The following is a 14,196-nucleotide window of genomic DNA, read 5'->3' on the forward strand; positions in this document are numbered from 1 at the left end:
CTAGAATGAATAGCCAACAGCCAACGCATACCAACTTATCGGCATGATTCAGGAGAGGCTAGCTTTGTGAGACAGTTTGTAACTCCTCCTCCTTCTTGAATACAGACCACCGCCACCTGCTGGTAGGAGGAGTTACTTCTGAATGTCGGACATTGGTTGAAGTCTTTTCACTGTGTTCAAGTGCAACTTTTTGGTCGAGAGGCGACGTAGGTTTGAATATAAACACTGTCCGCCATCTTGGAGCCAGAGTCTGAGCAGAACTGGCCAAGAGTGGACCACCGCACACTTCCTCTGGACTCTCTGGCGTTTGATTAATTCTGCACTCTGCTCTACCTGCATCAGTTACAAAGAAATGTTGGATTATACACTGCGCATATTTAAAAATTAGTTTCCCTACTCTTACCATCTTACAGGACCACTTCACGGAGCGGTTGTCAGTGGCAACTGTCAATCATCACAATGTCCTATCCAGTTTTTTATAGCGCCAAATGACTAACCTTCAAAAAAAAAAAAAAATAAACGGACGCTTGAACGTGGAGTGAGGCTGAGGTAAGACCTATACTGCAGCCAGCCACAAGGGGGAGCTCCACATGCCTTGGCTTCACTTTTGAGGACTTGTCATGGCATCCTCTTTATATACAGTCTATGGTGACAACTCGCAAACTAAGACCTGAATAAAAATCGGTTAGGGCCAGCTCTTCATGGGGGACTATTTAAAGTAATTGTTTGAAACAGCAAGAGTTTATAAGTTGTAAAGAACTGAATGCTAAGTTAATATATTATAATTTATTTATGTGGAACTGATGGCTACATTGAGTTACTGGCCTTTAGCTTGCTAAACGGTTGGCCTCGCAGTGGCGTCCTCTGGAATTTTGTGTGCACAACTTCCCATGTCGTAACCACAAGCTCACAGTTTCCATGTGAAGGCAGCAGCGGCTCTCTTTGTAAGTTTTTCCCCAAATGTCAAAACTTTGAGCGGCATTAAGACACAATAAAAACACTCACTTTAAAAACACAGACACTTTAAAATGCCACTTAGAGCACAATTATGGGATTTTTAAATAAAAAAAGTTGACTTCCACTTACAAATTAGGCATTTCTACCTCGTCTTTACTTGTTTGAGTACACAGGGCTTTTGCTGCTACTTGCTTTGTTATGGCTAGTTGGGATAGCTGAAGTTGGCTAATGCTAACAAACGTTACATTAAACCTAATTAAATAGTATTACTATGGCAGCAGGCGGATTTTATTTTATTTTATTGTTATTTATTGGTGCCTGTGTGTTATTTAGTCATAACTAACTATTTGCCACAGTTGCTGCATATCAAAATGTTGATGAATTATTAAAAGAGAGAGGTGCAATGAAATGGCTGTTACTGATTATTTCACATACACATTCTCGATGTATACATTTTTAATTATCAAAGAAACCTGTTAAAGTCAAATATGTGTAATATTTGCCTGTAAACCGTAGAAAAGTACAAGCACACAGTGGCATCTAACGGAAATAGTCAAATAAAATGCTTCTAAATCGTACTTTTTCTGGACACAGTCCATGTCGGCTTTCGTTGTGTTGTTAAATTGTGGGTCTTTTGTGTTGTTTTGTCAGCTGTGAACTGGTGTGGGCGCTTTTGAAACAGAGTTCAAATGAATCAACGTACCACAGACACAAACTAGACTCGACTTTCTGTCATGTGTCGGCGTTGCGTTTCATTATGTTTTGCAACTTGTCCGTGTCATTGCATCCACAGCTATGAATACATATCGGTAATAAACCTGGTCACGGCGGTCAAGTCTGCAGATCTGCCAGCGGCCTACCATGCAGTCCTACAACCTCAACATACACAACACACGCTATGTACTGCATTGCATTAGATTGCATTAGATTTTGCATTTGCACCTAATAAAGTGTGTTTGGGGAGTAAAGTGTAATGTCAGTCGGAGTAATCCCAAAGTCATTGTTAAGTCACATGCTCATGACACACACGGTGTGCTGCTTTTATTTTGCAACTTGCTGGCTGAATGTGGAAAACGAGAGGAGACTTAACTGAAACTGAACTGAAACGCAAAAAAACTAGATATTTTATAAGTTTCCTGTGGTGCTTGTGGCTGATTTGTATGCTGGCATTATTACGCTGAGTTGTGTGGAAATAATCTTCCCGTAAGACAAAAAAATTAAAAATTAAAAATGTATCTGCCACCATCTATTTACTGTAGTTTCTATGTCTTACACAATAATGTAAATTATGTCAAGTGCGTGCACAGCTATGCTTCACAGTTTGCGAGAACACTGTCTCCGTGTCTTCTAGTAAGATATGGTAAACAATCCAGTACTTCTAACACCAGTGCTGCATCCAAAGCTGCTCGAAGGACATTTTAACTGGACGCTATTTAGACCGGGCACTGAAGTTAAACAGCAACAGCCAAAAAGACAGAAATGTGCCAGGGACCAGGCAGCCAGCTCTCACCGAGGCCTGGATCATCCTGACCATAAGGACACGTAAATGGATTCATTTAAAGGCAGCCTTCAAGGAACTGAATCTGAAAGACTAGTTCCCAGTTCCTCCTTTGATAATATGTCACTGGTGTTGTGCATGTAGCGTGTGTGCTGCAAGTACCTCATCTCTCAGGACCGAAGGAAAACAAACAGACTGACGCTGGAAACGTTTGCGCATAAAACTTGACTTTAGGATTAAATAATAACAATAAAAAAAAATAAAAAAAGCAGGAACAAATCAGATATATAATCAAACAGTTCAAGTTGAGTCGAATGAAGATCACTCGACTTATGTGCAGTTTTAAATTACACTTTATCAGGAGCTACACTGAAACTGTGTGTATATCTGATACACCGACTGTCTTTTGACAATTCACTGTTCTGTTGGGAAACTTTTGGACCTGGCATTCATTCATTGGTGTGGATGTTACTTAGACATGTAGCACCCACCTAGACCAGACCAAGCACCCCCACCCCATAGCAATGACACTCCTTGATGGCAGCAGCCATCCCCAGCAGGATGCAGCCTGACACAGACACACACACAAAAACACTTTAGGAACAACTCCAAGAGAAAACATGAAGAGCAGCACAAGGTGTTGACCTGGCCTCCAAATTCACTAGATCCCAAACTGATCAAGTATCTGTGGGATTATCCACAGAGGACAATTCCATTCTATTGACCAGACACCACAGGACACCCTCAGAAGGCCCATGTCCATTCTCTGATGAGTCCCAACTGTTTTGGAGACCTACACAATATTAGGAAGGTGGTCATAATGTTATGCCTGATTTGTTGAACATGCTGATCTTTATTTCTCTTCCACCTCTTGTGTTTTAAAGTGCTGTTAAGGTCAGAAGCAAACACACAAATCAGCCCGTCTGCTGTACAATCAGTGCCGGATTTAGTCTTAACGTGAAAATCAACGAGTGCAAAAAAAAAACTGCATGAAACTACATACTTTTATTTTAAAGGCTTCGGTGCCGTTTGCGTACAGAAATATTGCTAATAATACGAAAAGTGCATGCTTTGCTGAGAGATTAGTGCCTTTACTCAAACTACTTCAATTCAATTTTATTTATATAGCGTCAATAACAATACAAATCGTCTCAAGATGCTTTACAAAACACGGCCTGAAACCCCCAGAGCCAGCCTGAAGGCAACGGTGGCAGGAAAAACTCCCTTTTAACAGGAAGAAACCTTGAGCAGAACCTTAAGCTCATATGGAGGGACCCATCTGCCTGAGGCCAGCCGGGTACAGACAGAAAAGAGAGAGATTTTATGCAGTATCATACTTTTACTTCACTTACTTTCACAGTAAAATTCTTCTTTTTGCTCGAACATTATAAAGCTAATCTGAGTGTTTCTAAAACTAATAAACAAACCTCTCCTTTAACAACCATAGTAAAGTGATTTTTAATAGCTGCAGAGCATTTGTACCATGTGGTAACACTAGTTTCCCTAGTTTAATCTCTGTCGATGTTAACATCAGTTTTCTATTTCACTCATGAACTCTCATTTTGTTGCTTTGTATTAAAATTAAAATTAAAATTTAGAAAAAAACAAGAAAAAAATAACAAAAAAACATCTCTTGGCTTCGCTGAAAATAGTCGCAATAGAAATAGTGCCGGCCTTACTGCATGCTCACTCTGTGTATTAATACTCTCGGAAAAAAATGCTACTGCATGTGTCGTCGGTTCTGCTGCTCAGGCAGCTGTGATTAAGACGGGGGCCAGGCGGGGTTTGGCCACAGTCTTGCGTGGTTTCAACAGCCCCGAAAGGAGAAATTATAATCTCTGATCGGTTAAAGGAGGAAAACGGGACTTTGAGTTTAGTTTTCAGCGCGTACGGTTTAATAAATCTGATTATTATTATTATTATTATTATTATTTGTCTCTGTCTGCTGAAGCCTCATTGTCTACGTGTAGCTGCAGACATCCCTGCAGCCCCCAAACTGACCCCGGCTTGAAGACAAAGATAAACTTGAGTATTTTTGATCTTACAAGCAAGTAATATTTTCAGCTCACTGTCTTATCACAGGGCTGCATTCTTCCTCTTGCACAGGCAGCTCTAACAATACCCACTCAGATTTGTGCTGCACTGTTAATGTAGTATTCAACAGTTATTTCAGCCTGTGGGAGGCGGACTGGGGGGGTTTGGGGTTTATTTTCAGTTGTTACAGTTACCTGTTCAGAGAAAGGCGACCCGTATATTTAGCTTCAACATGCCCTGCTGCCTTATGAGCATACAGTTTATTAGAGAATCAGAACTTTTTGCTAACGGTTTGCTAGTTATAGAATAGAATAGAATAGAATATCTTTATTTGTCATTGCACAAGTACAACGAAATTTAAAGTGCCTTCTCTTAAAGTGAAAAGTATTTCACTTGCTCAATAAGTGAAAATGTTATAAGTGAATTATGCTGTTTGGGAGAGCAGAGGAACTCACCCCCATCAACTCCCCAATCAGGGATTGCTTTTACAGTATCTCCTCTGCATGATAATCATAATCTCCTTTTACCTCAGTGTGGTTACAGAACAGATACACCGCCTTTATCTTATATTCCAGCTGTGTGTGTGTGTGTGTGTGTGTGTGTGTGTGTGTGAAAGAGGGAGAGAGAGAGAGAGAGACAGTGTGGGCAACATTTTCCTCAACAAACTTCTGTTTACATCCCCAAAACGACTAGTTTTAGTCACTTTGCTGCCGGGTCCACTTTCAGTCAGTCAGTCAGCCAGTCAGTCAGTTTCAGGTCTGCAGTCAGAAGGTGGTTTTACAGCGTGGCACTTCGCATCACACACAGCGAGCAGGCAGGCGCCTATAAATACCGTGCTTTGTTGTGCCAAATCCTGTCCTGCTGCTGTTAAGACCCAGCACGCCTCCTCAATTAAGTCCGATTCACAGAGTGATGGCTGAGAAATTATGGGAATGTTATGAAAAAACCTTTACCGGGAGGGCTGCAGCTCAGTTTGAAAGCTGCTCCCTTGTCATTCATTCTCTTCATGGGGGCAGAGTCAGCAAAAAAAGAAAAAATATATATATCAATGCAAACTTAAAAATGTCCTTATATGTGTGCACTAAACCCTTTGTACGCCGGCATTTGAAGAGCTCTTTAAAAGGCGTGGAGAACCGATAAAATCAGCAACACTTAAGACATCAAACATCATTGCAACACATGTTTATCACCTCTGAGACATTTTTTTTTTTTTTTTTTTTGCGGGGAGAAAACTCACAGTGAGGAGAGCCCTCGTCGGTGATTGGCCGCCCGAGGGAGGGGACAGCATATAGACCCTGATAAAAAGTTTCATGGTCTCCCCTGACAAATCATCAATGACCAGGAACCTTTAGCAGACACACTCTATTGCTCCCACCCACACGAATTTTACAGAAGTCAAAAGTTCCTTTTTCATTTTACACTCACACGGCGGGCCTTGTTTATTTCATTTTATCCACTGACACTTGACTGAAAAGGCCTCTCAGAGCGGCCCCGGGGCCTCGAGCTTTTTCGCTGTACACTAAAGAGAGCGCAAGGCAGTTTTTGGGTTTTTCGTTGAGCGAGAGGAAATTTTGAAACATTGTGCAATGGTGCTGCAAAAGTTTTGAAAGGAGAGCGTTTTGCCAGCAAAGCGTCTGAAAGTCGGTCCGCCGGTCGGTTGGAGAAGAGGTCTCCATGTTGCATCCGTACAGAATGGAGAGCTACCTCATCCCGCCTGTGAGTATCATTTAATTTCATTATTATCGAAACTCTCCGGAGACTTTCTAGAGTTTAAAGGATTAGCAGAAAAAAAAAGCAGCTCCTTCCTCGGACCGGTAGTTTTTCTAAAGGAGCCGGGACACGTTAACGGTCACAAACATGGACTTGTAGTTTATTTTAGACGACTTAATGTGCTCTCTGCTACATACACTTTGAATACGAGACACAAAATGTAAGAGTCTTTTATACTGTGACCGACATGAAAATGAAACTCTGAAGTTCTTGAGAGTTTCACAAGTGTAAAGGCAAGAAAAGGAATTGCCATTATTATTATTACACCGAGGCTACGTCTGATTTGAATGTAAGGACGTTTAAATTCACAAGTAGAAAAGACACAGAGTTTAAATGATTGGATGGATAATGATACACATATCTAATGACATATACACGTATATATATCTATATAATATGTGTTTCCTGCGCCGTCTTACCAAGTCAAAGATTCCTTTCATGGCATGTTGTGTCTGAGAGCATTTTCAATCTGCTCTTGCAGCACACAGAAGAAATGTACGACCCTGAGATCTACAGACATCAGATTGCAGAATATTATAATCCATACGTCCTAGACGCAGATATCCAGGCAGGTGAGTTTTACTTCAACTTTGTCTCATAAAACATTTGAAAGAAAAAAAAAAAAAAGCAGCTTGATGTGTCGCCTCACAGAGAGTTTAATGTTTAATAATTCTTCTTTTTTATTTTTTTGTTTTTTAAATTTAAAATTAATGGTGATAATTCTGATACAGAGATGTTAAAGCCGCTGAAGTGCATCCTTCTCGATTTTTCATTTAGAACAAAAACAAAAGAAAGTTAAGGGATTCATAAACTCATTTCACTCGGGTCTGGTTATTTGTCATTTTCTGTCCGTGGCCTAATGTGGTAACACAGACTTTTTTTCTGGTGCATCGCGCATAAGAAAGGCTGCAGTGTGTGTGTGTGTGTGTGTGTGTGTGTGTGCAGCTGGAACGCACCACATCAGGGCGTATGGAACACAGGAAACAGATGCCATTTCTTTCGGCCGCTAGAACTACAGACATAGAACAACTTTCCCCCCATGGGGTTATGTTGATACAAGAGAGGAGCTCTTTACTTTCTCTTGTAATCAACTGTTTTGAATGTTGCACCAAAACACCTTAAAACAGGGGATGGGTGGAGGGGCTCCAGTTGTCACCGGGATAAAAATACCTCGCGTCGAGTCGCACGGTTGTGCAAGCAGAGTAGAAACGATTGTCCAACACCGCGGTTGGACGTGCTCGGCCGGCCGTCGAGAATCTGTCATTTTTCACGTTGTGCACACTGTAGTTTGCATTCATTTGCCTGTTCGCGACCCCTCGGGCGCCCTGCTGTTTCGGTGGGTTACACTTGATATGTGTTAAAGTGTTTCAAAGCTGGCTCATTTGACTTGACTAAATTTTGAAGAAAGAAAAAAAAAAAAAGAAGCTAAACAAAAAGCGGGGTCCTGACGAGAAGAGTGCAAAGTCAACGGCTGCGGTAACGCTGCTAGCGTGGCAGCAAACAGGAAAGAGCTTCATGCTGAATTCTCTGTTATTCTCCTAATTGCACCCGGTCGATGCAAAGTCGAGCACCATGAATAAGCAGCAAGTCCGGTTGCTTTATGAAAGCCATTCAAGGACATCTATTTTCTTAAAGCTTTGTCTGTATGTGTCATTTTTTTTTTTTTTTAGCAATATTGCATGTTGTGAACAAAGCAGGCGTTGTTAGAATCAACAAAAGGCTGTGGCCATTATGCTGTTTCTCACCTTCTCTATTTAGATCACTGGGACTACCACCCTCACCCTCACGTGCACCCTGCAGAGTTCGAAAACCTCCAAGAGAGCAACTTCACAGAGCTGCAGAGCGTGCCTGCCCTGCACCCGTCCGGCCTCATACGACACGAGCCCATACGATACGAGGCGGAAAACCTGATCGATCCCAACCTGGGAGCTCATGGACATGTGTTGCAGCAGCCAGTAAGTCCCTCTGCCGCCCCAAATAAAGAAACAATTAATTATAGTCGGGGGCTACAATGCACAGTAACATCTGCAATTAGTCATTGTCGAAGTGGCGACTGAAGTAATACTTTCCTGAGTGAATAATTAAAGTTATAATTAGCCCCTCAGTGCTTTTTTTGGGGGTATAAATGTTTAACAGGCAGACATGTAAATGTCAAACAGAAAGTTTTAATCTCAGCATAGCAACCCAGTGTTGTCTCTGAATCTCAAAATACCATCCTGGGATTTAACTCAGGAGGCCTTTCAAGGTCCTGTGACAAAAAAAAAATAAAAAAAATCAGGAACTGAATCTTCGAGTTACAAGAAACACTTTAATTTTAGGGGTTTTCTATTTTTTTTCCCTCCTCGGTTTAAAAAGAGCACTTTCTCTGAATAGGCTCGGCTCAGCTCACCCATCTGCATGATTCAGACCTCCAGTTGTGAACCACTGAACCAGAAGAGAGGCCTCTGGTTTTGGACCGTCTGTTTTCAGTCTGAGGCGTCCTCCTGGGCCCGCCACTTACGGCACAGTTAGTTCACACGTCTGAAAGCGCTTTAACAGGTGTTTAAAAGCGTCCGTGTCGGGGCTGAGCTCACCTGCGCTACAAGCGAGGTCAAAGGTCACGGGTTTGAATGCGCTAAAGTCGGAAAAACATAGATTAAAGCATCTAATTTACATAACCTGTGTTGTTTTGCCACCCCTTCACAGTGGTGGCACGCAGAGCATGTGCTTTTACACTAGGTCACATTTTCACTTATTGAGCAAGAGAAATTTCCCATCTGCCATTTTTACAGTCGGAGTGAAAAGTTTCAGGCGCTTCGGGGGGAGGTAAAAAAAAACAAACAACCCAAAAAAAAAAAAAAAAAAGACAAGGTGTTAACATATCAATTAAAACGTGACATGAAAATGCAAAGTGACAACCACGTTCACACATGGAATTCACATGTAGACGTGCAGCTACAGCGGCGTCCACACATCGCAGCTCATGCAGAAAGACTTTTTTTTTTTTTTTACTCTTTCACTCACAGCGAGAGCAGCTCGGCGAGACAAAACCAATACGTCAGCGCCGGTGTCCGGCTCTCGGCGTTCGCTGGCCGGCCGCAGTATAACATGCGTCAGCAGCAAGTTGAAAATATGCTTTAAGGCTTTAAGGTGTCAGATAGGCTGAATATAAATATGATGGTGGGCGGGCTTTTACAGTAGCGCAAGAGTTTGCCTCTCAGATATTAAAAGTTAAAGAAGTCATCATGCAGATTAAACAGGAATATGTCATAGGGGAGGGCTTATGTCACACATATTAACCAGGAGTGGGGTCAATATTAATGATCCATGAATATGGAAGTAGAGTCAAGCGTCTAATTTGAATTTTCAAGTTTTAAAAAGTTTTAAAAGACACTTTCTATCACCGAATACTGAATATATACTCAAGGTTTGTCCTTTACTGGGACACCCAAACACTGTTGATTGTCATTTAAAGCCACATCCCATACATACGTTTATTCTTTTAAACCCTTAGACCAGGGGGGGTCAAACTTATTCCAGTTCAGAGGGCCACATTTAGCCCAATTTGACCTCAAGCAGGCCGGACCAGGAACATAACAGCATAATAAGCTATAAATAAAGACAACTCCAGATGTTTCCGTTTGTTTTAGCGCAAAGAAGAACAAGAACATCATGGAAATGCAGTTCAAGTCTTCTATGTAATATTCACGCTTTGGCAAATTCACGCCACGGGCCAGATTGGACCCTGTGGTGGGCCCCCCTGCCTTAGAGCAGCACGAGGGCGACGTTTTACTTGACCGATACTTGACTGACTCTGGTTCACGTGTTGCAGGTGGCGTTCTTTCCCCGGACCGTGTACCAGCAGCACGTGTCCCAGCGCAGCTCTGACGACGAGGAGCACGGAGGACGGAGCCCCCCGCTGGAGGTGTCCGACGAGGAGTGCTTGAGAGACCGAGTCCCTTACGTCACAACAGGAGAGCTGGGTAAGGAGACTTTTCTTTAAGTGTTTTAAGAGACACCGTAGATTTAGACTTGGATAGACTTTATAGATCCATGAGGGAAGTTGCTTGGAGAGCTAAGTCAGTGCTCATGCTTTAGATTCTTGAATCTGAGCTTGACTCTGAGCTTGACACGTGTTGGCGTCCCCTCTGATTAAACCTGTTATTATAATTATGTGTAAAAGTTTATGAGCTGGCATTATGAAACTCCGCACGTAAGAATGAGAGCGTCCCGCTCTAGATGAGGGATTTCTGGTTTGTCATTTACTTTTGGCGTCAGCTTTGTGTTCTGCTGACAACTGAAGTTGCATTTTTAGAATGAGCCACTAGTTGCACAACTGCTGTTTTTTCGCTAATGCTGGTCTTGCATCTTCAGCGGAAATGGGCCTCGGAGAGAAAGGCGCCTTGTTATTGGCTGTCGCAGATTAGCATGGGCGGCACTCGGCTGGATTTTTGCGTTCGGGTTTTGGGAACCGTTCCGCCTGTGGAGTGGTATTTTAATTTTTTTTTAATTTAACAGTGTTAAATGTGACAGTCAGCAGCACGGTCGGGTGAAAAGGTGTCAGTGTTGAATATAACAGGATTGACCCAGTTCCTGTGTCTGTGGAGCTCAGTTCTGGGTGATGTCCTTTTATCTCTTTGTAGTCAACTGTGGTTTTGCTGGCTTACTAAACAGCCTCCACACTTCCTCTTTTGGCTAGATCAGGATTTTACAGGACCGGCCGAGGCTCAGACAAGTCTGGGAGACAGCGTCAGCCGCGGCCTTAGTCAGGTGTGCATCATAACGTCTTTTTTTAAGAAGTTGCACGAGTTGTTTTTTTTTAAAATAGTGGTACTTTTTGCACCTTTGCATCCCTGTTAATGCATTTTTTTTTTTTTTAATCTGCACTCTCAGTGTCCCTGTGCTTTTAGATTATACAAGAGTGAGAGCAGACAGATAATTAAGTCGCCATAGTTCTCAGGGTGCAGACGCCATCTGTCCGTCTTATTAGCATCCTCCAGTCAAGGTTAACTAGAGAGAGCAACACGCACGGGGCAAATTGAGTTTGAAGTTTCATCTATTCGTGCAAGAAAGTATCTGAACTGAGAGAGCTCAAATGTCACAAATGACAGTTTCTACTTTTCACATCAGTTTCCTTTTAGTTAAATTTTTTTTTTTTTTTTTTTTTTTTTTTTTTTTGGACAGTTTGACAAATGTTTTATCTGTAAGCTCACCCAAGGTGGAAAACACTCAAACGATGAGTCATGGAGGTTTACATCTGCCGTTATTTCTTAGAAATGGAAGCCTTTTTCCTGTGTAGTCATTGTAGAGCGTTCCGTGGAGCTCCTCTTTGTTAAATGTTATGAAACAGGACCCAAAAATACGTGGCCGTGTCCTCCGACTGCGTAATCTGATTGTAAAGATTACACTGAAACAGACAAAAGGGATTTTGAAGTCTGTGAAGGTCCTCCAGTCACCCAGGTCATGGCGTATCTAAAAAGCGCTGGACTGGACTTGCGGAGTTTTTGGAGAAGACGTTTCACAATAAGCCACGTGTTAGACTTGGCTTTGTTTTGGTTTTTACGGTAATTTTTGCACAAATAAATCTGCCTTTTTTACACTGCCTTATTTTGCGTGAACCATTACCTCACCATCTTAAGTTTTACCAGCACTCTGTATATACAGAATGTCTTTATATTTCTATTTTTTTGTATATATTTCTCATATTTGTATTGTGTTTTTTGGTAATTCCCCTGTCAAAGACATTATTGTTTTTTTTTGTACATATTTTTGCCAAACTCCATGCTACTGTGACAAGGTAATTTCCCATACGTCAGATAAATAAACATGTTTTATGTCATCACTCATCTGAGTAGCTTCTTTGGTTCTGAAGTTCTGAAGAAACTACTCGGATGAGTGGTGAAACGTCTTCTCCAAAAACTCTCCAAGTCCGGTTGCCTTCGTTTAAACACTTTTTGGATATTTTCCTTAATTAAATCTACTGTTTTATATTCTTCTAAAGTAATATAGCTGTTTGAGTTACCGTCAAAATCTGACTGATGCAACACTCTGATGTTTCCCAAAGGCAACAAAAAGAAGATCCGCTTGTACCAGTTCCTGTTGGACCTTTTAAGAAACGGCGACATGAAGGACAGTATCTGGTGGGTGGACAGAGACAAAGGAACCTTCCAGTTTTCTTCCAAACACAAGGAGGCCCTGGCGCACCGCTGGGGGATCCAGAAGGGCAACCGCAAAAAAATGACCTACCAGAAGATGGCTCGGGCCCTGCGCAACTACGGCAAGACCGGGGAGGTGAAAAAGATCAAGAAGAAGCTGACGTACCAGTTCAGCGACGAGGTGCTGGGGAAGAGTCACATGGAGAGGAAGTCGTACATGTAGGCAAGGGGGGGCGGGATGATCGAACAATGAAAAGCATGACATTGGAGTCTGATGTTTCTGTAGATACGTAATCCCTCTTGATCTGGTAAATAGCATTATATGAATAGCACCAATATTTCTGTACAGTCGGACTCGTCCCTTGAAGATACTGGCTTATTCCAAATGAAACTATGGACTCCAAAAAAAAAAAAAAAGTCCACAAAGACTCTTCCCTCCAAGGCATTACGGGACACCGCTAATGAACTCAATGTTTCGGATGCCAGAGCCAGTCACGGGGAAATACGAAAATATGTAACGTGTCGTTCTCAAACTGGCGTGGAGGTGCATCATTTGAGAGAAAGTATAATTGTTGTTGTTGTTTTTGTGAATTTCCTCCGTCTTGGTGGTAGTTAATGTTGTCGTGGTGGCCACGGCTGGAACTGCAAGTCATGTTCTGAGACACGAAAAAACACAAAAACTACCACCCTTTTGGTTTGTAAATTGTTAAATCATCTTGTTTAAACTAATAAAGTCTAATACAAAACAAAAAGACAACGACAACGAAGCTGAATGATTCTGTAAATTCGGTAGACTGGGTTTTGCACTGTTCCCTTTTCGTCTCTTTTCATGGCGTTATTGTTTTATTGGCTTTTAAGACCGGCAGTTATAAATTTTCCATCAGCAGGCTGGTCATTTCACATTTGCATTACAGCCTCAGTTAGAGGGAAACAAACCACCTCATTTTGCTGAAGCCTAAATGTTAAAGCAACCGTTTCTGTTCACTATTTTTTATCTAGACCTGGGACTTTTAAAATCCAGCTGCATAAAACAATGGTACAGGTATTAGATCATTATCAAGCCGCCCCCCACACAAATTACTTCCCAAAATGTGTAACTGTTCCTATAATTAACAGTTTACAGGTTGAAAAGCAAAAGAGGAAAGAGGTTTTTTTCAGTCATAACCTGCAGTAAAGGTGTGGCCGTGCATTATCAGTTTTTGTGTATTTCAGTTTAGCGCAACTTCCGTCTTGCTGCGATGGAGTCGTTTTGTGTTCCGAGTTCTCTTGTAATTGTATGTAAACTGTATGCGTACAGTGTATTTACATTGCTGCACAGGACGAAGGTGTTCTGGCTTGCTGGAGTTTGCCTGTTCTCCCTGCGCCTGAGTGGGTTGTTCTGCGGGTGCTAAGGCTTCCTCACAGTCCAAAAAAAAACAAAAAAAAGTTGTTAGTTTGGTGAATTGGTGGCTTTTAATTGGCCGCAGGCGTGCAAGACGTGCATGTGTGCGTGTGAATTGTTTGTTCGTTTCTCTGTGATAGCCTTGACATACGCTGGTGGTGATAGATTATTAATAGACGCATGGGGAAAACACAAAAAAGGTCAATAATCACATGAACTAACACCCACGCTGTCCCACTTATTTACATTATAGAGCATTTTCTACGAATAAATAAAATGATGTGACTGTTAAGAGCTAAGCGGTCTATACATGTATGTTTATATGGTGACCTTTGGACCTGATAACAAATCTGCAACGACGAAGAGAGATACGTTTACAGATGAAGTCTGTCACCTTCTGTTGAAGATTCAAAGATAAACGG

The 14,196-nt window shown here is 41.8% G+C and overlaps 1 protein-coding gene across 1 annotated transcript; it reads left to right on the plus strand.

Moving 5' to 3' along the window:
* Positions 1 to 5,796: 5,796 nt before the first annotated feature.
* Positions 5,797 to 13,309, plus strand: spi1b (Spi-1 proto-oncogene b). The gene is made up of 5 exons (XM_084541736.1): positions 5,797 to 6,205; positions 6,741 to 6,831; positions 8,018 to 8,214; positions 10,071 to 10,221; positions 12,303 to 13,309. The coding sequence occupies exons 1-5, from the start codon at positions 6,164 to 6,166 to the stop codon at positions 12,614 to 12,616; spliced, it is 795 nt and encodes a 264-aa protein (XP_084397862.1). The 5' UTR covers positions 5,797 to 6,163; the 3' UTR covers positions 12,617 to 13,309.
* The last annotated feature ends 887 nt before the right edge of the window (positions 13,310 to 14,196 follow it).

This window comes from Chelon labrosus (genome assembly GCF_963514085.1).
Source record: "Chelon labrosus genome assembly, chromosome: 3".
Lineage (NCBI taxonomy): Eukaryota > Metazoa > Chordata > Actinopteri > Mugiliformes > Mugilidae > Chelon > Chelon labrosus.

Excerpts from the sequence above, each read along its gene's own strand:
- spi1b (XM_084541736.1), top strand. The coding sequence starts at position 6,164 with ATGTTGCATCCGTACAGAATGGAGAGCTACCTCATCCCGCCT. Across the intron at positions 6,832-8,017 it reads AGACGCAGATATCCAGGCAG|ATCACTGGGACTACCACCCT; the intron begins GTGAGTTTTACT and ends TTCTCTATTTAG. Across the intron at positions 8,215-10,070 it reads GACATGTGTTGCAGCAGCCA|GTGGCGTTCTTTCCCCGGAC; the intron begins GTAAGTCCCTCT and ends CACGTGTTGCAG.